Source organism: Ambystoma mexicanum, chromosome 12, assembly GCF_040938575.1.
Source record: "Ambystoma mexicanum isolate Mex_15411 chromosome 12, UKY_AmexF1_1, whole genome shotgun sequence".
Taxonomy (NCBI): domain Eukaryota; kingdom Metazoa; phylum Chordata; class Amphibia; order Caudata; family Ambystomatidae; genus Ambystoma; species Ambystoma mexicanum.
This window is the reverse complement of record NC_090936.1, coordinates 403,868,910-403,890,584: the sequence shown is the minus strand read 5'-3', so window position 1 is coordinate 403,890,584 and position 21,675 is coordinate 403,868,910. Positions and strand designations below refer to the sequence as shown.

General features: G+C 46.6%; 1 protein-coding gene across 3 annotated transcripts in view; it reads left to right on the top strand.

Annotated features, from left to right (window-relative positions):
- Positions 1-7,374: 7,374 nt before the first annotated feature.
- LOC138512972 (poly(3-hydroxybutyrate) depolymerase-like) overlaps positions 7,375-21,675 on the top strand; it is a 481,140-nt gene continuing 466,839 nt past the window's right edge. For 2 of the 3 annotated variants that reach the window (XM_069627699.1, XM_069627697.1), the window contains exon 1: positions 7,377-7,530. In XM_069627699.1, the coding sequence (XP_069483800.1) occupies positions 7,470-7,530 (61 nt within the window). In that variant the 5' untranslated portion in view covers positions 7,377-7,469. Of the gene's footprint in view, positions 7,531-21,675 lie in introns of all 3 variants that reach the window. The other variant, XM_069627698.1, reaches the window with a different exon arrangement.

Sequence of the window (21,675 nt, the reverse complement as noted above, 5' to 3'; positions counted from 1 at the left end):
GTATGTGTCATTTATCTCGGACAGGGTCCTTTATGGTACTCCAAACATGCGCCAGGGCAACAATATCCATCTCCGTCCATGCTTTTTCACCTTTGTGCCTGATGGGATTTCAGAATCAGATGCTGACGCACATCGTTGTGCCCTCTTGGCATTGCCTCTTGCATGTCCTGCCGGGGCATTCCACCCGTACTCATCCACATCCCCATCATGCTCTTCTGGTGGTTGCATGTCAATTTCAGGTGGCATTGGCACATTCCGTCATTTGCACATTTTTGGTGCTCTACACATGGCTTGGTTATCTTTGCCACTTTGACACGGCTGTACAGGAGTGCCTCACACAGGCTGCTTAGGCAGCGGAGCACTGGCATTGGAAGTCTGACTGCCAGCTCTATCACGACGCAGGTACGGGGATGTGCAATATTGTTGTCCTCTTCCTGCTGGTTCTGTGGGTTCCGTACAGGGGTTGGGAGCCACCTTCTCAGTGGATTGCTGGCATTGCCTGTATGGTGTGAGGAATGGGTACCTGTTACGGGTCACCTCTGGTGTGGCCTGTTGTTGTTGGTGCTGCACTGCTATCATGTAGTCAAGGCTGTCATGTCATGCTGCTGCTATTGGGGCCATCTTGGTGTGGGAAGGGGTGTGGGTAGGGGTGGGATGTGCTCTTTTGTGCTGCCTGTCTCCATTGCATGCACCTGTGCTGTTTGTGTCCACCTGTAGTTGATGGGTACACTGCTCAGGTCTCTTAACGGGTGCTTTTCGATGCCGTTATTAGCGCCATGCCGGTAAGGGGTTTTTGGGTGTTTTACATGCCGCTAATACCATGTCCGCATGGCTTGTGATGGCCTGGTATTAGCGCCATGGTGCTAATTCCGGCCTGGGGGTCGCGCGCCCGCGCCCTTGCCGCTATTAGTGGCACCGTAATTAATGGGTGCGCAGATAGCGGTGGGTCCGGGTCGTGATTGGCTTAGGGAATTAACGGTACCGGTAAAACTTTACCGGTACTGGTATTCCATTACCGCACAACGTGTAATGAGGCCCAGAGGATCAAGAGAGAATGTCATGGCAGAAGGCAAGCAAGCAGAAGAACAATCAGGATGAAGAAGAGAAATGGGATCAAACAGGGACGAGAATTGCAATTACTCTGGTAGGAAAGTGATGGCTAAGGTTAGGAAGGCTTAAGCGAGAGAATAAAGGGCACATAAGATCAAGAGAGAATGTCATGGCAGAAGGCAAGCAAGCAGAAGAACAATCAGGATGAAGAAGAGAAATGGGATCAAACAGGGACGAGAATTGCAATTACTCTGGCAGGAAAGCGATGGCTAAGGTTAGGAAGGCTTAAGCGAGGGAATAAAGGGCACAGAGGATCAAGAGAGAATGCCATGGCAGAAGGCAAGCAAGCAGAAGAACAATCAGTGTGAAGAAGAGAAATGGGATCCAACAGGGATGAGAATTGCAATTACTCTTGCAGGAAGGCGATTGCTAAGGTTAGCAAGGGTTAAGCGAGGGAATAAAGGGCACAGAGGATTAAGAGAGAATGTCATGGCAGAAGGCAAGCAAGCAGAAGAACAATCAGGATGAAGAAGAGAAATGGGATCAAACAGGGACGAGAATTGCAATTACTCTGGCAGGAAGGCGATGGCTAAGGTTAGGAATGCTTACATGAGGGAATAAAGGACACAGACTATTAAGAGAGAATGTCATGGCAGAAGGCAAGCAAGTAGAAGAACAATCAGGGTGATGAAGAGAAATGGGATCAAACAGGGACGAGAATTGTGAGTACTCTGGCAGGAAGGAGATAGCTACAGTTCTGAAGGCTTAAGTGAGGGAATAAAGGGCACAGAGGATTAAGAGTGAATGTCATGGCAGAAGGCAAGCAAGTAGAAGAACAATCAGGATGAAGAAGAGAAATGAGATCAAACCGGGATGACAATTGTGAGTAGTCTGGCAGGGAGGAGATAGCTAATCTTAGGAATGCATAAGCGAGGGAATAAAGGGCACAGAGCATCAAGAGAGAATGTCATTGCAGAAGGCGAGCAAGCAGAAGAACAATCAGGGTGAAGAAGAGAAATCAGATTAAACAGGGACGAGAATTGTGAGTACTCTGGCAGGCAGGAGATAGCTAAGCTTAGGAATGCTTAAGCGAGGCAATAAAGGAGACAGAGGATCAAGAGAGAATGTCATGTCAGAAGGCAAGCAAGTAGAAGAACAATCAGGGTGAAGAAGAGGAATGGGATCCAACAGGGACGAGAATTGCAATTACTCTGGCAGGAAAGCGATGGCTAAGGTTAGGAAGGCTTAAGCGAGAGAATAAAGGGCACATAGGATCAAGAGAGAATGTCATGGCAGAAGGCAAGCAAGCAGAAGAACAATCAGGATGAAGAAGAGAAATGGGATCAAACAGGGACGAGAATTGCAATTACTCTGGCAGGAAAGCGATGGCTAAGGTTAGCAAGACTTAAGCGAGGGAATAAAGGGCACAGAGGATGAAGAGAGAATGCCATGGCAGAAGGCAAGCAAGCAGAAGAACAATCGGGGTGAAGAAGAGAAATGGGATCCAACGGGGATGAGAATTGCAATTACTCTTGGAGGAAGGCGATTGCTAAGGTTAGCAAGGGTTAAGCGAGGGAATAATGGACACAGAGGATCAAGAGAGAATGTCATGGCAGAAGGCAAGCAAGCAGAAGAACAATCAGGATGAAGAAGAGAAATGGGATCAAACAGGGACGAGAATTGCAATTACTCTGGCAGGAAAGTGATGGCTAAGGTTAGGAAGGCTTAAGCGAGGGAATAAAGGGCACAGAGGATCAAGGGAGAATGCCATGGCAGAAGGCAAGCAAGCATAAGAACAATCAGGGTGAAGAAGAGAAATAGGATCCAACAGGGACGAGAATTGCAATTACTCTGGCAGGAAGGCGATGGCTAAGGTTAGAAAGGCTTAAGCAAGGGATAAAGGGCACTTAGGATCAAGAGAGAATGTCGTGGCAGAAGGCAAGCAAGCAGAAGAACAATCAGGATGAAGAAGAGAAATGGGATCAAACAGTGATGAGAATTGCAAGTACTGTGGCAGGAAGGGGATAGCTAAGCTTAGGAATGCTTACGTGAGGGAATAAAGGACACAGACTATCAAGAGAGAATGTCATGGCAGAAGGCAAGCAAGTAGAAGAACAATCAGGGTGAAGAAGAGAAATGGGATCAAACAGGGACGAGAATTGCGAGTACTCTGGCAGGAAGGAGATAGCTACAGTTCTGAAGGCTTAAGTGAGGGAATAAAGGGCACAGAGGATTAAGAGTTAATGTCATGGCAGAAGGCAAGCAAGTAGAAGAACAATCAGGATGAAGAAGAGAAATGAGATCAAACCGGGATGAGAATTGTGAGTAGTCTGGCAGGGAGGAGATAGCTAAGCTTAGAAATGCTTAAGTGAGGGAATAAAGGGCACAGAGCATCAAGAGAGAATGTCATTCCAGAAGGCAAGCAAGCAGAAGAACAATCAGGGTGAAGAAGAGGAATGGGATCCAACAGGGACGAGAATTGCAATTACTCTGGCAGGAAGGCGATGGCTAAGGTTAGGAAGGCTTAAGCGAGAGAATAAAGGGCACATAGGATCAAGAGAGAATGTCATGGCAGAAGGCAAGCAAGCGGAAGAACAATCAGGATGAAGAAGAGAAATGGGATTAAACAGGGACAAGAATTGCAATTACTCTGGCAGGAAAGCTATGGCTAAGGTTAGGAAGGCTTAAGCGAGGGAATAAAGGGCACAGAGGATCAAGAGAGAATGCCATGGCAGAAGGCAAGCAAGCAGAAGAACAATCAGGGTGAAGAAGAGAAATGGGATCCAACGGGGATGAGAATTGCAATTACTCTTGCAGGAAGGCGATTGCTAAGGTTAGCAAGGGTTAAGCGAGGGAATAAAGGGCACAGAGGATCAAGAGAGAATGTCATGGCAGAAGGCAAGCAAGCATAAGAACAATCAGGGTGAAGAAGAGAAATGGGATCCAACGGGGATGAGAATTGCAATTACTCTTGCAGGAAGGCGATTGCTAAGGTTAGGAAGGCTTAAGCGAGGGAATGAAGGGCACATAGGATCAAGAGAGAATCTCATGGCAGAAGGCAAGCAAGCAGAAGAACAATCACGATGAAGAAGAGAAATGGGATCAAACAGGGACGAGAATTGCAATTACTCTGGCATTAAAGCAATGGCTAAGGTTAGGAAGGCTTAAGCGAGGGAATAAAGGGCACAGAGGATCAAGAGAGAATGCCATGGCAGAAGGCAAGCAAGCAGAAGAACAATCAGGGTGAAGAAGAGGAATGGGATCCAACGGGAATGAGAATTGCAATTACTCTTGCAGGAAGGTGATTGCTAAGGTTAAGAAGGGTTAAGCAAGGGAATAAAGGGCACATAGGATCAAGAAAGAATGTCATGGCAGAAGGCAAGCAAGCAGAAGAACAATCAGGATGAAGAAGAGAAATGGGATCAAACGGGCGAGAATTGCAATTACTCTGGCAGGAAGGCGATGGCTGAGATTAGGAAGGCTTAAACGATGGAATAAAGGGCACAGAGGATCAAGAGAGAATGTCATGTCAGAAAGCAAGCAAGTAGAAGAACAATCAGGGTGAAGAAGAGGAATGGGATCAAACAGGGACGAGAATTGCAATTACTCTGGCAGGAAGGCGATGGCTAAGGTTAGGAAGGCTTAAGCGAGAGAATAAAGGGCACATAGGATCAAGAGAGAATGTCATGGCAGAAGGCAAGCAAGCGGAAGAACAATCAGGATGAAGAAGAGAAATGGGATCAAACAGGGACGAGAATTGCAATTACTCTGGCAGGAAAGCGATGGCTAAGGTTAGGAAGGCTTAAGCGAGGGAATAAAGGGCACAGAGGATCAAGAGATAATGCCATGGCAGAAGGTAAGCAAGCATAAGAACAATCAGGGTGAAGAAGAGAAATGGGATTGCAGTGTGAGTGGTGCGGTGGCCCTTTCTGCAACCAGAGCAGGCCCTATTTACTAAAGTCCCGCAAGGATGGAGGGGACCCACCCGATGGCAGCTGCGCGGACCCCTAGACGCAGAGACGCAGCATTTCCAGCAAATGAGCATTCAGCCATGATGTGTCTTCTGCAGTCCCGAATGCATGTCACACAACCACCCGCTTTTATCTACACGTGGGGTTGGCAGAGGTATTATAGCAACACAACACATCTACATTCTCATCCGCCAGCCTTTCCAACGTGTGCAACCCGCAATAGAAGATTAGAGAACCACCACCAGGCAAAATGGGTCCAAATTTAACACCACTTGCAGTGTGTGCGGCGGGTCGGAAGGGAGGCCGGGGGGAGTTTAGGGTGGGCTGTAAGCTTCCTCAGAATGAAACACAAACTGGTAGAGTTTACTACTGCGTTGTTGGTGCTTTCTGCAGCACAGACGAGGAGGACCGGGGGGGCCACTTTGACTTGCGTTGTTAGCTGACTGAAGTGAGTTCTCTCTCTCATTGAGTCTCGGACTCCATGTCGAGTCGGCGGCGTCGCAGGAGCAGTCTGTCGCCTGTCGGAGAGTCACACTGGAGCCGAGCACGTATTGCTGCCTGCTGCTAGTGGCTTCATCTGGAAGGGAGGAGGCTGTGCAGCAGTGCACTGCACACTCGGCATGTGCAGTATGTTTCCTGGGCCCGGCCTGGCTGGGCATGTGAGCTTCAAATGCACAGGAAAGGGCAGAGAGCGGGGGGGAACGCTCCGAACGCAAGAGCAAGAGTTCATCTAGTTGTTGTAACAGTTGTAACAAGATTACAACTCGCTGCTGCTGAACTGCGTGCAAACTTCAGAGTCTGAAGTTTGCACGCATCACTGCACATGCAGAGAGACACACAAACTGGGGGGAGGGTAATTGCCATTGTATCTCGACACTTAAAATTGAGGGGGTGATTTGTCCTCCCTGTACCCCCCCATGTCCTACGCCCAGGTTTTGAACAAATCATAACCATGGGCACAGCTCTGGGCAACCCGCCAGGCCATCCTTTTTCAGCCTGCCAAGCCAATAGAGAAGGGGAAAGACCATATGCAATTCAGGCTTGTCCCACTCCAAAAGGGGAAGTCCAGCCCGAACAGGCTCAGGACCCACGTCTGGGCATACCCGTCCCACTTAGGGTGACTAAAGCAAATCCAAAATTTGATGCCTGGAAGGTTTTATCATAACCACGGCACAGTTCTGGGCAACCCTCCAGACCATTGTTTTTCAACCTGCCAAGCCATTACAGAAATGGAAAGACCATATACAAATCAAACTTGGTCCCACCCCAAAAGGGGCAGTCCAGCACAAACTGTTAGGTCACATCCCTTCTGCACGAGGCCACATCCCTAGACAAGTTTCAGCCTTGTTGTTAGTCATCAGTGAGGAGTAGCTTGGGTCTCTAGGCCCAGCAGGCTAGGGACCCATGTCTAGACATGTAACAGCTTTTATCCTGCATGTTAAGTGTTGTTAAGCACAGCCAAACATACAACCATACACATTAACATTCATAACTCTTTCAGCCACACACACATAACCATCACTCACTCTCCTTTTCACCCACGCACCCACACAACATACACTCATCTCTACGCACGCTGCCACACACACATTCACATTTCTTTTCCTACATACAGCCATTATGTATCACTAATAAATAAACAAACAAACTTCATATTGTCCCCACCAAAAATATCGCCCAAAACTGGTAGTCTGGAACGGCCATAAGGCAATATTTTGGGGGGGTAATTTTTGGGGTTTTTGAGAGCGGGAGTTGCGGGGGTGTCCCCCGCTCTCATGTCTTAATATTGCCGCAAAAATATGACGATATTTTTGCCGGGATATTAACACATGGAACCTAAAGCCCTGGTGCAGAATCTGGTCGCTGCCATCAGTCCAGGATCCCGCGACAGCTCTCCTGCTCCTGGGCAACATGAACAGGAACCAGGGAGAGCTTCCTGGTTCCTGCACAATGGTTCAGAAATTGGTGGGTCAACGCTCTGTAGCCCATTATGGACGAGCAGCCACTATGTGTTTTATTTGCTCACCTTTCTAATGCCTCAGTGCCTAGACACAATTCACAGCACTAGAAAACAAAAAATATATCCCGAACGAAATATTTAGGAGACAACACCTTCAAACGGGTCCTTTTGGTGAGCGGGGTGAGGCGTGCTTGCGGATACAGAGTGCCAGTTCCTATATGCAAGGGGTGTGTCGCTCGCTGAGTTTGCTTTCGGTATCCGAGTCAGGAAAGCCTGTGGGAAAGGAACAGCTGCTGCTCCCAGTGCTAATTGCCCAATGGAAAGCAGCGCAGGGTCACCTGCATGCAGAGTGAACATGGCCTGCTGGTGCCAGAGCGCGTGTTGGTCCCATTCTGATGACGCTCACCTGGACTTGCTGCCACATTCCTGTTTTGAGGCCGCGTGTTCTTTTTTCGCAGCTTTTCTTCGGACAGAGTTTTGTTTTTTAAATGAAGCAGCTCTTGGTGGTGCTCGTTCTTGCTGGCGTTTGCCGTGGGCAGTCGAGACTGGGTAAGTGATGTTGGACACGTTGCCCTTCTGTACAATGTTGCTGTACAGCCGAGAAATGCGTGCTTTGCTTCTAACCCATTACACGAAATCTTCAGCTTTTGCTAATGTCAAGCGCCACCGTTTAATTCTTCCTGTACACATAATCTGCTGTCGAAATAGTGACGTCATACTTAACAATCTTTATGGTGTGGGAACACATGCTCCGCACATCGGCGCGAGTACAGCGGCGTGAGCACAGCTAACCCTGACACCGTCTACGAGGCCATACTGTATTCTGGGCCGGTTCTTGCAATTGGGGGTGCCCAAGGCGGCAAAAAATGGGTGGGATCCCCTAATTTGAATATGTGCAGAAAATGACGTCTCAGAATTAGTCTGATTCTCCAGGGGATCATGTGCAGTTACAGTCAAAGAATTTGCCAAGACTAAATTGAAGGGAGAAATAATGTGATGTCCAATATATGATTGATCACCTGTCATTACATCTGATGCAATAGCACGAGTCAGGCTTTTTCGGAATAGGGGATACATGCAAGTTGCATCACTTGTAGGGACTTTAAATTGTATCAGAACAACCATAGTGAGATACAATGATTTGCCTGAGATCACACACCTTGTTATGTGGCGAAGCAGGGATTTGAGACCAGTCTGCAGCTCAGGCACTTGAACACATCTTCCCAGCTATAGTTGGTTGAACTATTGTTGGATGCAGGTGCTTTGGCTTGAAAACCTCATTTGGCTTTGGATTGCGCTGCAAACACATTGTGATTGAGTTTTGCTAACTGAAGTTAACGATTGCTTTTATTTTTATGGTCCGTAGTCTATTTCTTTGTCCGTAGAAGGTTCCAAATTGCTTGCACCGACTTAGCTCCTGGGTATAACGTCGGAGAGCCTGGTTGGCTTGACACCTACAAGTACCAGGAGCTCCTTTTGGCTCCCAGAACTCTTTCTGCCTCGGAATATGGTTAGAGGAGCATTGGGACACGTTTGGAAGATGTTAACAGCATAATGGGTCATATATAATTACCACAACGGGGATCATTATGACCCTGGCGGAAGCCGCGCTGGTAAATACCGGAGTCATGAATTTTACGGCGCCCGTGAATGGGCAATTACCGGGGCATTGCAGACCCGGTAATTGCCCATTCCCGGGCGCCGGAAAATATTACTCCCCATTCCCATTTGAGTCCCATTGGACTCAATGGGAAAGGGGAGGCCGAATGCCCGAATGGTGCAAGAATTCATGAATGGTGCCGGTGCATCCGTCGAGTCCTGCGCGCTGGTGCCGTTCGTGGCGGGCTGAAAGGAACCCATTCACAGACCTCGTAGTTTGCCAGTCCGGAAACAACAGTACCGGCAAGCTTACCGGTACCGTTGTTTACGGACCGGCAAACTTATAATGAGGCACAATGTTATGGTGTGTGTCTCATGTGGAAGTTAGATTCCCAGCACGCGTAGTACTAGCTCTGTGTTGCCTAAAGGTGGGTCCTGCTCACTCAGTGGTGCCAAATACCTAGGAGCTCCTTTTAGCTCCTACTCGTCATATCCTTATTGCAGTCCCTGCTATATCATCCAAACTAGCAATATACAGAGGTGGATTATCTTGACTGGCAAAAATAAATCAATCTCCGATTACTGTTTTTCTAAACATAAAGTGAGATATAACTAAACAATGTCTCCAGCTACTATTCCAAGCACGTGGGATAGGCTTTTGCGCACACAAAGTGACTCTTCTGCAGGAGTGCCTTATGGCGTGAGCAAAGCAAAGCCCATTTACTGGGGAGGTTACAATGTAACCTAAATCAGCATAGGGCTGGGGACAGCGCAAACAACCAGCATCCTCTCTTCCCACATGCCTAGACCTGGCAAATCATCAGTACCCACGTGCCTGCTCCCCCTTTACCCTCCGATCCCCATTTTTTGGCATTCAACAATATGTTTTACACAAGTCATGATATGCCACTGGGATAAATATATAACTCTTTAAAACACACAAATGCCTCACCCAGACAGCCCCACCTTGCCTATCGCAGAGAGTAAACAGATCCCTCTCCTCCAGACCAACAAGAACACCCTGCGCTAACCTACTCATAGTTCCCAAAGTGAAATGAGCCAAAGGGGGCAGCGCCAGCTTCCCTTTCATTGACAAGAGTCAATGGAACTCCTTGCCACTCCACCCTAGAGCAGAACCATCCCACCTCACTTTTTGGAAAGCCATCAAACCACTGCTATTTATCTGAACCTGCAAGATAAACAGCCCACACTGATAATATGTAATGAAATGTGTAATATTACGGTAGGTAGTATGTCTCTACATGCAACACATTGTGTAAGCTCCCTGTAACTAAGCCGTTCATCCATGTAACAGCGCCACAATGCCTCTGGGTTGTTTGGGTGCTTTATAAATGCAAAAAAATTAAAATAAAATAAATAAAAACTCATAACAAAACACAGTTTTAAGAAGTCATGCTACGTACATGCTATGAGCAATAGGTGCCATTCGACAAAAAATAAACACTTTTTATGTCAAATAGGTCCACATGAAAATAAAGGAGCTAGTTTAAAACGTTGTTTAATCTTGAAAGAAGGCAAAGGTTCGGGTAGCTGACTGCTACTTTGTGTGTGCGTTTAGAATAAAAATGCCTCTCTTACCATTCTTATCTCCTAAACTTTAAAACTTAAACTCTAGTCCAGGGGTCTGCAACCTATGGTTCTCCAATGTTTTGGACTACAACTCCATGATCCCTTGATCCCATGATCCCTCCTGGACGTTGTTTTCCAAAACATCTCCATAACAAAGGGAGCTTGAACTACTTAAGTATTTGCAGGGCCAATGGACTTGCTGTGCGCCATTTGCCTGAGCACTAGGGGATGGCACATCCTGCCCATGTCCAGGGCTGGCCCTCCATGGGACTTGCTGTGCGCCATTTGCCTGAGCACTAGGGGATGGCACATCCTGCCCATGTCCAGGGCCGGCCCTCCATGGGACTTGCTGTGCGCCATTTGCCTGAGCACTAGGGGATGGCACACACTGCCCATGTCCAGGGCCGGCGCTCCATGGGACTTGCTGTGCGCCATTTTCCTGAGCACTAGGGGATGGCACACCCTGCCCATGTCCAGGGCCGGGATGGCACATCCTGCCCATGTCCAGGGCCGGCGCTCAATGGGACTTGCTGTGCGCCATTTGCCCGAGCACGAGGGGATGGCACGCACTGCCCATGTCCAGGGCCGGCGCTCAATGGGACTTGCTGTGCGCCATTTTCCTGAGCACGAGGGGATGGCACCCACTGCCCATGTCCAGGGCCGGCCCTCCATGGGACTTGCTGTGCGCCATTTTCCTGAGCACTAGGGGATGGCACACACTGCCCATGTCCAGGGCCGGCCCTCCATGGGACTTGCTGTGCGCCATTTGCCTGAGCACTAGGAGATGGCACATACTGCCCATGTCCAGGGCCGGCCCTCCCTGGGACTTGCTGTGCGCCATTTGCCTGAGCACTAGGGGATGGCACATCCTGCCCATGTCCAGGGCCGGCGCTCCATGGGACTTGCTGTGCGCCATTTGCCTGAGCACTAGGGGATGGCACACACTGCCGATGTCCAGGGCCGGCCCTCCATGGGACTTGCTGTGCGCCATTTGCCTGAGCACTAGGGGATGGTACACACTGCCCATGTCCAGGGCCGGCCCTCCATGGGACTTGCTGTGCGCCATTTGCCTGAACACTAGGAGATGTCACACACTGCCCATGTCCAGGGCCGGCCCTCCCTGGGACTTGCTGTGCACCATTTGCCTGAGCACTAGGGGATGGCACATCCTGCCCATGTCCAGGGCCGGCCCTCACTGTATTATACTGTAATTATACTATTGTGGGGATTTTCAGGAGGTGTTGCTAAATTTGGCATTCAGAAGAAAATGGTGTCAAATGTGCAGCAATGCACTTTCGTGTGCATGACCATCTGTAGGAGTCATGCCAAATTTTACATACCGCTGTATAAAATGTCTAAGGTGTGGCGTGTTACGTGATGCACGTGTGACCTACTGCCGCCCAGTGGCTTTATGTTGAACCTACGCCCAACCAAGTGCATGCGCCCCCTCCAACTTTACTCCACCTCTGCCAGACTCTGCACCTTCACCAGATTCCGCCCCTTCAACAAGCACTGTCTGCGTTGTCCAAACTATGCCCCTTCAACCCCATATTCTCATCCATTTTGGCTCTATAACATTATAAGGGCGTTTTTAAGGTTGCAGGGATTAGAAAGGTTTACACATGATTCAAACGAATACAAAAATAACAAATTCAATTTTTATGAAAAAACATTTTTGCAAATTTCTTTATTTGGGGTTGCCTAGCCCCCAAACACCCCCTTCATCATGTTTCCACCACAAACCCCCCACACCTTTTAACCCGTTACACCCATCCCATATATATATATATATATATATATATATTATTTTATTATTTTTTTTATTAAAAAATGTTTTCATTTACATTCATTATTTTGTTATTCGTTAAAATCACTGCATACCATTAGAAAGTTATTGCTTCCTCTCTATTAATTCAAGCCTGTCCTCTTCTATGTTATGTTAGTTGAAATAGTATTTTCAGGTCACTGTTGCCCAAGATTTGGAGAAGACAGCGTGTTCTACAGTTGCGTGCACTACAGGTAATTGTTACGGCTAATTGTCTACTTTCGGTTATGTCCGAAAACAATCTCTTAGAGGAAGTGATAAGAACATAAGCTGTCTGCCACTGGACACAAGTGAGAGAAGGTTGGAACGAGGAATTTGGGGTTCAATGCTAATATCTGGCTTCTGTCACAAATTGCCTGCTGTCACTCTGTGAGAAGCACCTAGACAGGCCTATAATATTAATGCAACATAACTAAATTTCTACTTACGGTCTTGTCAAATGGTAAAATGTACATATGAAATACATGCAAGTGGTAAAGGCATATTTTATAAATCAAAAGTTCAATAAAATACCTCAACCATCTACTCATGGTTATAGCTCTGGTGTTAGCAGGGGGCAAAATGGAAATAAGGCAGGTTACCTGCCACTGAAAGGGGCCCGTTGGGGACCCTGACGTCTATGGAAACAAGCCGAGTCACCACACACGATAGATATGCCAGACACAAGGTTGTATTCCCAAAGCTAGGGTTTATTGCAAAGCAAAAGTCTCAGTTGGCCAACTCGGTCTCACGCCCCGCGACGTGTATCTCTAGACCTCGAGGGATGGAAGAGAGTGAATTACGTACATCAGTTACATATATACAAAATGCATATCAAACAATCAGCTATGACATGTTTAACATACCCCCTTATTGGATTTCTTTGAACTTGGTGTGATGATGGACATCTCCAACTACTATGACACCTTCAAACATCTATTCTAGTAACAATTTGCAATTTGTGAGTGCGAAGGCATCTTTCATTTGTTGAATAGAACACAGCGCTTCTGTTCTTGGAAGCGAGCTACATACGGGGGGAGAGTTGCATTCCGGACCTTGCTATCTATTAGGTGCTATTCGCGTCCTGGGAGCCGACACGCTCTAGCGGGCTCATCAAAAGGGGGGCCGTAAGAAAAGCATAATTCAAGCCTTTAGCAGTATTATTCTAACATATTTTACCATATAACGAGACTGGCTGGCAGCTGTGAAATGATTAAATGCCCTGCAGCTCTGCTTCAAGGCTACATTCGGGAGGGAGCCGGGCATTCTTCCTGGCGCTGCCTACGTTTGTGTTTCAGCTAACTCTTGTTATTCTCTCGGCCCTGCAGCCTTGTACATACAGACAACAATGTTTTATAGTCGAGCAGTGTAAGCAGAAAATATACTGCAAAGCAATGGGAACAGAAAGCAATGAGCAATGGTTAGAAAACGAAATGGCGGTTCTTGTTACATCAAAGTGGCCGTTCATTGGCAAACTTGCAAACCTATATTCTGTCATATCGTGCATGAGACGGTTGGCCCACGGCCACCAAAATGCGTATGCATTCACAAAGTAGAGGTATCCATTTTTCTAGACTGACAAACCCTCCTTTGGCCGTATGCCAAACGTCTCATCTATTTATTGAAACCTCCTCTAGTGATGATGAATCTGAAGTACTTATGTCTGAATTTTGCATGCTATCATAGACATCATTGTCTTCATCAATATCTATTGCCATCAACTCTTTTACTGCTCTTATCTCATTTGGGTCTGGGTCAGTTCGATCATGGGGTTGTTTTTTCTTTGTCAACATATGCACACATCCTTCCGTACATCCCTCAGTTACCTCAGCGCAAACTATAGGTAAACAATGTATACAACAACAGCACATTAGGAATATTCCAAAAACCACTACTAATATTGAGATCAACTTCCATCCCCAACAACGTAGTATTCCCCAAAACCAAGATCCTATTCCCTAGCTCCCTTCTCCGGTAGGGAGTTCAGAGCTTAGGACGTGCATTTTCTTTATTGCTTCAAAGATCGTGGGGGAATAGTCATCGACATAAACGCAACATGCTGATCCCACTATTTTTCAAATTCCCCCACGATCAACCAGGATCACATCGAGAGCCATTCTATTTTGCAGCATCATTAGCCTGATTCCTCTTTCTTCCAACGTCATGTTAAATAATATCATTGTGTTTATTGTATTTTTTAGGATTCTGGACAGTTACCTTATATTATAGGAGTTCACTATCTGCCCCAAGAATGGAATGAATGATTTTGCTACATCGGTTGCTATTAAAACACCCTTGTCAGTCCTTTTGACTCTAGTTCTGGATAATCTGACCATGGCTGCTGTTTCTAAGAGGAATACTCCTGGGAACAGTAGCCCTAGGTAACATGTACCCCACCAGTTTCTGGGCAACCAAGGATATGCTTTCTCTCCACATATAAAATAAACTGGATCACCTACATATACTGGTTCTATTTTCCATTTTAATACCACCGTATTCATGCAACCATATATGTTCCAACTGAAAAAGAGCCTTTCTTTCTTTTTTAGACAAAAAGGGACAGTTGTTGGGCTATAATTCACTGTGTAAGATGGGGGAATTGCATCTTTGTCCCCTTCTGTTCTTACACGAAACGTCATTACAGATGTTTTTTCTGGTGGGGACAATCTATCTCGTCTATTTTATTGTGTTATCTTTCGTGTACTTTTCTTCGTGGGCTCTGGGGCTATTACTTGTGCTTTATGGAAAATGGAACAACCGACAGGCTTCATTATTATCGCCTCAAACTCATTCATGTTGGTACTGTCTAATTGACCCGTAATACTCTCATTCCATTTCCCATAGAACATTGCACCTAAAGATGCACTACATGCAGAACTTAATGGTAATGGCTGCACATACCACCCTATTCCTTTCCCAGCATGCTGTGGTAAATGGGCACATACCCAGCAATTTGTTTTCTTCAGAATTGCATGTGTCATGTTCATGATCAACAGTAAAGTGTTATTTCCAAAACCTTCCCTGTGTCTTTCTTCCATTGGGGTCAGGGTATAAGTGATCACCTGAACCGGGCTTTCAGTAGTGGATACATTGATTATTGGTAAAAACATTTCTAATGGGTGTATTGTTTCCACCCACCATAATATTAGTGCTGTCGACATTGGTGCTACCACGCTCATAAAGCACATTATTATTGTCAGTACCAGCATACAATTCTTTTTACCATGCGTTTTCCTTAAGCTTACAGTCTTTATAATTGATTAATTCTCATCGATGGTGGTGCAGGAGGAGGCTGGAACCGGTCCCGGCATGTTTCTCGTCGTCCTTCTTCTTTCTTATCACAGTTCGTTGTGGATATCTCTCTTCGTCGCGCTTGCTCTAATGTTAATAAGTTCAATGAAATTGTCACAGTTCAGTTCTGCCTGTCCTTTTTAGCCTGGATTCGATTATTCGTTTTCAGGCGAGATCACTTGTCCTTTCGTATACTGCTCAGAGGACCTTTGATCAGTTATCTTATCGCCTTAGTATCATGTGTGCCCAGCTTGTCCGCTCTGGTTCCGGACACATGTACTTTTTATGCTCACACCGAGGAGCCGCGAGTCTTGAATTGTCCGACTTGCACAATTCTCACGCTTCTCTCCTCTACACCTCTGGTTCCTTCTCCATCCATGAGCTGAACCAGAGGTTGACATAAACACCAAAAAGAACTGCGGATCACTTTGTCTTCCGAGGCCGCAAGTTGTTTTCCCTTGCTCCTGGTATCGTATGATCTGTGAACAGTGCCGGTGCACTTCCAGATTCAGGCTCAAAGTCAGCCTGTGGCGCTACTGTAGGTGTTGGTGTGCGCCGCGCCAATGATGCAGATCCGTTTTTTGGCATGCTGGCAAGTGCTGGTGGGCGCCAAAGGGGTACACAATTTGTTTCTGCTGGTATTTGCAAGGCAGATTTCGAGTCGGCCAGCAGTGATGTCGATTCTACTGGGAAACGTTGGGGCACTCTTTGCCCTTCCACCTCTTTGGCAATCGTCTCAGGCTTTTTTTCGAGTTTCACTTCTCGTTTTGGCAGATTAGGTGGCTGCTTACTGGCAACAGTTTCTTTCGTTTCTGGGACCGCTGTCTCTTTCCGGTCATCAGTGTCAGGCAAGTCTTTCAGTGCAGTTGGAATCTTCTTGGCATGGGTGGCATGGATCCACGACTTCCTTCCATCCACCCGTATTGCCGTCTGCGTCGCCAAAAGTACTTGATAGGGCCCGCGCCACCTGGGTGCTAAGGATGACTTTCTTTCAAAATTCTTTAGCAGCACCCAGTCTCCTGGCTCTAGCGCGTGCCCTGGACTGGTGTATCTCACTGGTAATGCCTCCTGCACCTGCTGATGAATCAAACACAATTTCTGCATTAAAAGGCCACAATAAGTACTAAGCACAGGATGTTCTATCTCACTAAGTCGTTTTGGCTGAGGTGCGCACCAAACATTTGCCGGCCTCCCCATCACGATCTCGTACAGGGAGAGCACAGTTTTAGCCTGTACAGACGTACGCATGCATAATAGTGCTATTGGTAATGCATCTACCCAACTCAACTTGCTTCCCACACAAATCTTGCTAATCTTTGAGTTAAGAATCCCGTTGTGCCTCTCCACAAGACCGGCAGAACTCAGATGCCTTGAACTATGGAATCTCTTATCAATCTGAAGACCAGCACATATCTGTAATACCACTGCACCCACAAAATGTGGTCCATTATCAGACCATAGGACACGGGGCAAGCCAAATCTGGAAAAGTACTCCTTCAACATTACTTTTGCCGTGCTCATTGCTGTGCAGTCCTTCAAGTGATATGCCTCCACCCACTTACTGAATGCACAGATCACCATCAAGACCTATTTTAAGTTTTGGCACCTCTCCATCTCTATGAAATCAAAATGAATTACCTCAAATGGCATGGAGGGCGGGCCAAAACTGCCTGTTGGAGTCACTGTTCCCTTCCCTACATTGTGTTGCAAACACGTGATACAGTTCTGCACCAACCTTTGTGCATTCTTTTTTATGTTTACATTCTGCTAAACTGTAGAAAGGTGCTGTATTATTTTCTTCGCACAGATGTGCGTAGGGCTGTGGGCCATTGTGACCATTGCAGTTACGTACGAATTTGGCAACATCCAGTTTCTAGTTCCCTTGTTCACCCAACAACCCTCCAGATCCAACTAAGCAGATCCCTCTGCCCACTCCTGTATTTCATCGGCCGTAGCCTCGGCCTGCATTTCTTTGACAGTGGCAACTCCATCTTCTATCATACAGGGTACTTCCTCTGTCTGAACCGTCATCATTTTGGTATTGAAATCAGTGGCAGTTTGTTTCGCAATTCTGTCTGCAAACGCGTTTCCCTCTCCTACTTTGCATGTTACTTTTTTATGTGCCTCGCATTTCACTATTGCTAGGCGCTTTGGAAACGTGAGTGCAGACAGCAATCGTACAATCAAAGGGCCATGTTGGATTCTGGCGCCATGTGATGTCAAAAACCCTCTCTCAGCCCAGAGTCGACCAAAATTATGAACCACTCCAAAAGCATACTGACTATCGGTATATATATTCACATTCAAATTTTCAGAAATCTCGCAGGCTCTGGTTAATGCTATTATTTCTGCGGCTTGTGCTGAATTATAGGGAATTCTTTTGCTTTCTACAACACTCTCTAGGGTAGTGATAGCATATGCGGCAGTTGTCGTACCATCTGGTAATTTAAAACATGAGCCGTCACAAAATAACTCTCCATCTGGCTCTTTCTGTGGGATATCACTTAAATCAACTCTCCCCTTGGTTTCTTCCTCAGTGACCATTAAACAATCGTGGGGGGGGGGTGATTCATTCTTCCCAATTTCTTTTATGGTTGGTGGCATTAATTCTGCAGGATTCAAAGCGCTACACCTCATAATTTGGATATGGGGCGCGAACAAGATAATCTCATATCTTGTCAGTCTAGCAGAGGTGAGCTGTTGCGTCTGTGTACTATTTAATAGAACGTCTATGGCATGTGGCACCCTCAAAATTAAAGTGTGCCCCAATACCATCCCTTCCGTTTGTTTCACTGGCGCAGCAGCCGCCGCGACAAATCGCAAACATCGTGGTAGTGCGTGCGCTACAGGGTCCAGCGCAGAAAGAAAATAGCCGCACAGCCTATTTCTTCCACACGGCCTATTTCTTCCACCTTGTTCCTGTGTCAAAACCGCCAATGCACATCCTTCACTTTCACACACAAATAGTCTAAAAATGTTCTCATAGTTCGGCGTACCCAAAACTGGAGCCGAGCATAATGCAGTTTTCAATCCATCAAATGCTTTCTGACATTCCTCACCCCACTGCAAAGGCATAACCGCATCCTTTCTAGTTAAATTCACCAACGGTTTCGCAATTAACGCAAAATTACCAATCCATTGTCGGCAATATGAAGCCATGCCTATTATGGCGCTGACTCCTTTTTGTGTCTTTGGAATAGGCATACAAGAAATACTTTCTATGCATTCCGGCGTTAGTCTTCTCCCTCCTTTTGAAAGTAGGTAGCCCAAATAGGCCACCTCCTTTCGATTATACTGACATTTCTTCAAACTAGCTTTATGGCCATGTGCCGCTAGTGTGACAGTAGTAATACAGTGCTTTCTTTACAAATCTACTCTGTGTCTGCAGCTAGCAATAGATCGTCTATGTATTGCAAAAGTACACAACCCACGGGTAATTCCAGCATGTCTAGCTGCTCTTTTAATGCTCTACTGTAAAAACTTGGACTTTCCGTGTAACCTTGCGGAATCCGCATAAATGTAAATGATCGTCCTCCTAATGTGAACGCGAACAAATATCTGCTGTCCTTGTCCACTGGAATACTGAAGAACGCGTTTTTCAAATCTACTACACTAAAATATTCTGCTGAAACAGGTATCATTGTCAATATTGTAGTGACGTCTGGCACTAGAGGAAATTGTGGATCTACTACCTTATTCAATGCGCGTAGATAAATTATGAAACTTTATGGTACCTCATTACCTCCTTTTTTATAAACCGGCATTGCCCATATACAGGTTGGTACTTTACTTAGTTCCCCTGGTAACGCTTCGGACAGGAATTCTGACACAGGGGCATCGTGTGGAAACACTCTGCCGTGCAATGTATAACAGAACCTAGTTTATTCAACAAGTTTAATCCCAAGAAATTCTCCCCACAATTTTCTGTTAAAAGGAAAGAACAATGTTCAGTAAATGGTCCTATGGTAACTGGGACTGGTTTGGACACTGGGTTTATGACTGGTGTACCTGCGAACCCTGCGAAAATATTCTTTTGCCCTGACAGTGGTATATCCGGAACCAACTGATGGTCTATTGAACACTTCTGTGCTCCTGTATCTACAAGAAAAAGGTGCTCCTCATTCCCGACTCTCATTTCTACGTAGGGTCCTCTCTGGTTCACGGGAATAGACACTTTGCTGCCATCCCATCATTCCCGTCTATATACATCTTTGCCTGTTGCTGCAATTCCACCTTCCTTTCTTTGCTGATTGCGCTGCGGGTTACCCTTGTGCACCCCCGTTGGTCAGCCCCGCCTCTTGCCCCTGTGGTTTCAACTTCAACCCCGGGAGGAACGTACGGTACCGAGTGTGTGTCTGAGGCGGGAGGTGCGGATGGGACAATGGGAACAGGGAGTGTCTGTTGTGGGCCTGATTGGCTAATAGGAAGTGTTACGCGCGCGGTATGTGGCTGCGGGAGGGCTTGAGCTACCAGAGGGGGAGCTTGAGCTACGGGCGGGGTCTGGGCAATAACTACTGACGTGTCTGGTCTTACTTCTGATCTTGGGCCTTGTTTTGTATGGGTCAATATATTTTCAATCAATTCATCTGCTATGTGTAATTCTCGTTGTGGGTATATCTTTTCTTTATTCAACTGGTCACGCCTACCTGCCCTTCTTAGACTCTCAGTCCACTCCTCCTCTTCTTTCTCTTCCGCTACTTCACCTTTCGATTTATGCCTGCGCGCATGCTTTGCTCTGCTTTTAAATTGGAGCACTGCTTCCTTTCTCCAGTCTTTAATAGTCTCAAATGCTGCAGGACGTGCTTTCTTATCAACACCCTTTCCAGGTTGTCTATCCTCGCTATCTCAAAACTACCATTAATTGGCCACTGATGGTCTTGTTGCTTTCTGGTTTGCCTATGCCAAGTCTCACAGAATATTATCGCACCCACTCCATACTTCACATACATCTCATACGCCGGCGTTCCCCCAGGTGGTACAATTTGGCCATCTTCCAAAGATTGTCTACCACAGCGGAAAAACCCCGCTAAAGTGGACAATACCCCAGGCATGTTTCAACCTTCCCCCTGGTTAATCGACGTTACCTAGGGCGTTTGATTTTGCAAAGTCAACTCTCAACCAATATCAGGATACTTTGAATCGGGGAATGACTCACCTGATAAATCAAGTCGTCTGTATACTGACGCACCAAAGGACGTTGTGTCTGCGTTTCCTGGCTTCCGCCTCATTTCGGGACCCTCGCCTCCTTCTTCTCTAGCCAGGCACGTCGATCAGGGATCAGATGTGTGCAGATCTGCAAAGGAGTCTCTCATCACTTTTACAGGGCGCCCCGAACAACTCTTGATCCCGGCTTGATAGTCCCGTCCTCGCCGTTCTCTGCCTTACTCAATTACAACGTTATGCGATGGAACAAGTGAGGGAGGGTCCCTATTCGGGTGCCATCTTGAAAGGGGCCCCTAGGGGACCCTGATGTTTATGGAAACAAGGTGAGTCACCACACACGATAGATACGCCAGACACGGGGTTGTATTCCCAAAGCTACGGTTTATTGCAAAGCAAAAGTCTCAGTTGGCCAACTCGGTCTCACGCCCCGCGATGTGTATCTCTAGACCACGAGGGACGCAAGAGAGTGAATTACGTACATCAGTTACATATATACAAAATGCATATCAAACAATCAGCTATGACATGTTTAACACCCCCACTTATTGGCTTTCTTTGAACTTGATGTGATGATGGACATCTCCGACTACTATGACACCTTCAAACATCTATTCTAGTAACAATATGCAATTTATGAGTGCGAAGGCATCTTTCAGTTGTTGAATAGAACACAGCGCTTCTGTTCTTGGAAGCGAGCTACATACAAGGGGGGGGGTGCATTCCGGACCTTGCTATCTATTAGGTGCTATTCGCGTCCTGGGAGCCGACACGCTCTAGCGGGCTCAGCAAAAGGGGGGCCGTAAGAAAAGCATAATTCAAGCCTTTAGCGGTATTATTCTAACATATTCTACCATATAACGAGAGTGGCTGGCAGCTGTGAAATAATTAAATGCCCTGCAGCTCTGCTTCAAGGCTACATTTGGGAGGGAGCCAGGCATTCTTCCTGGCGCTGCCTACATTTGTGTTTCAGCGAACTCTTGTTATTCTCTCGGCCCTGCGGCCTTGTCCTCTTCACATACAGACAACCATTTTTTATAGTCGAACAGTGTAAGCGGAAAATGTACTGCAAAGCAATGGGAACAGAAAGCAATGAGCAATGGTTAGAAAACAAAATGGCGGTTCTTGTTACATTAAAATGGCCGTTCATTGGTAAACTTGAAAACCTATATTCTGTCATATCGTGCATGAGACGGTTGGCCCACGGCCACCAAAATGCGTTTGCGGTCCCAAAGTAGAGGTATCCATTT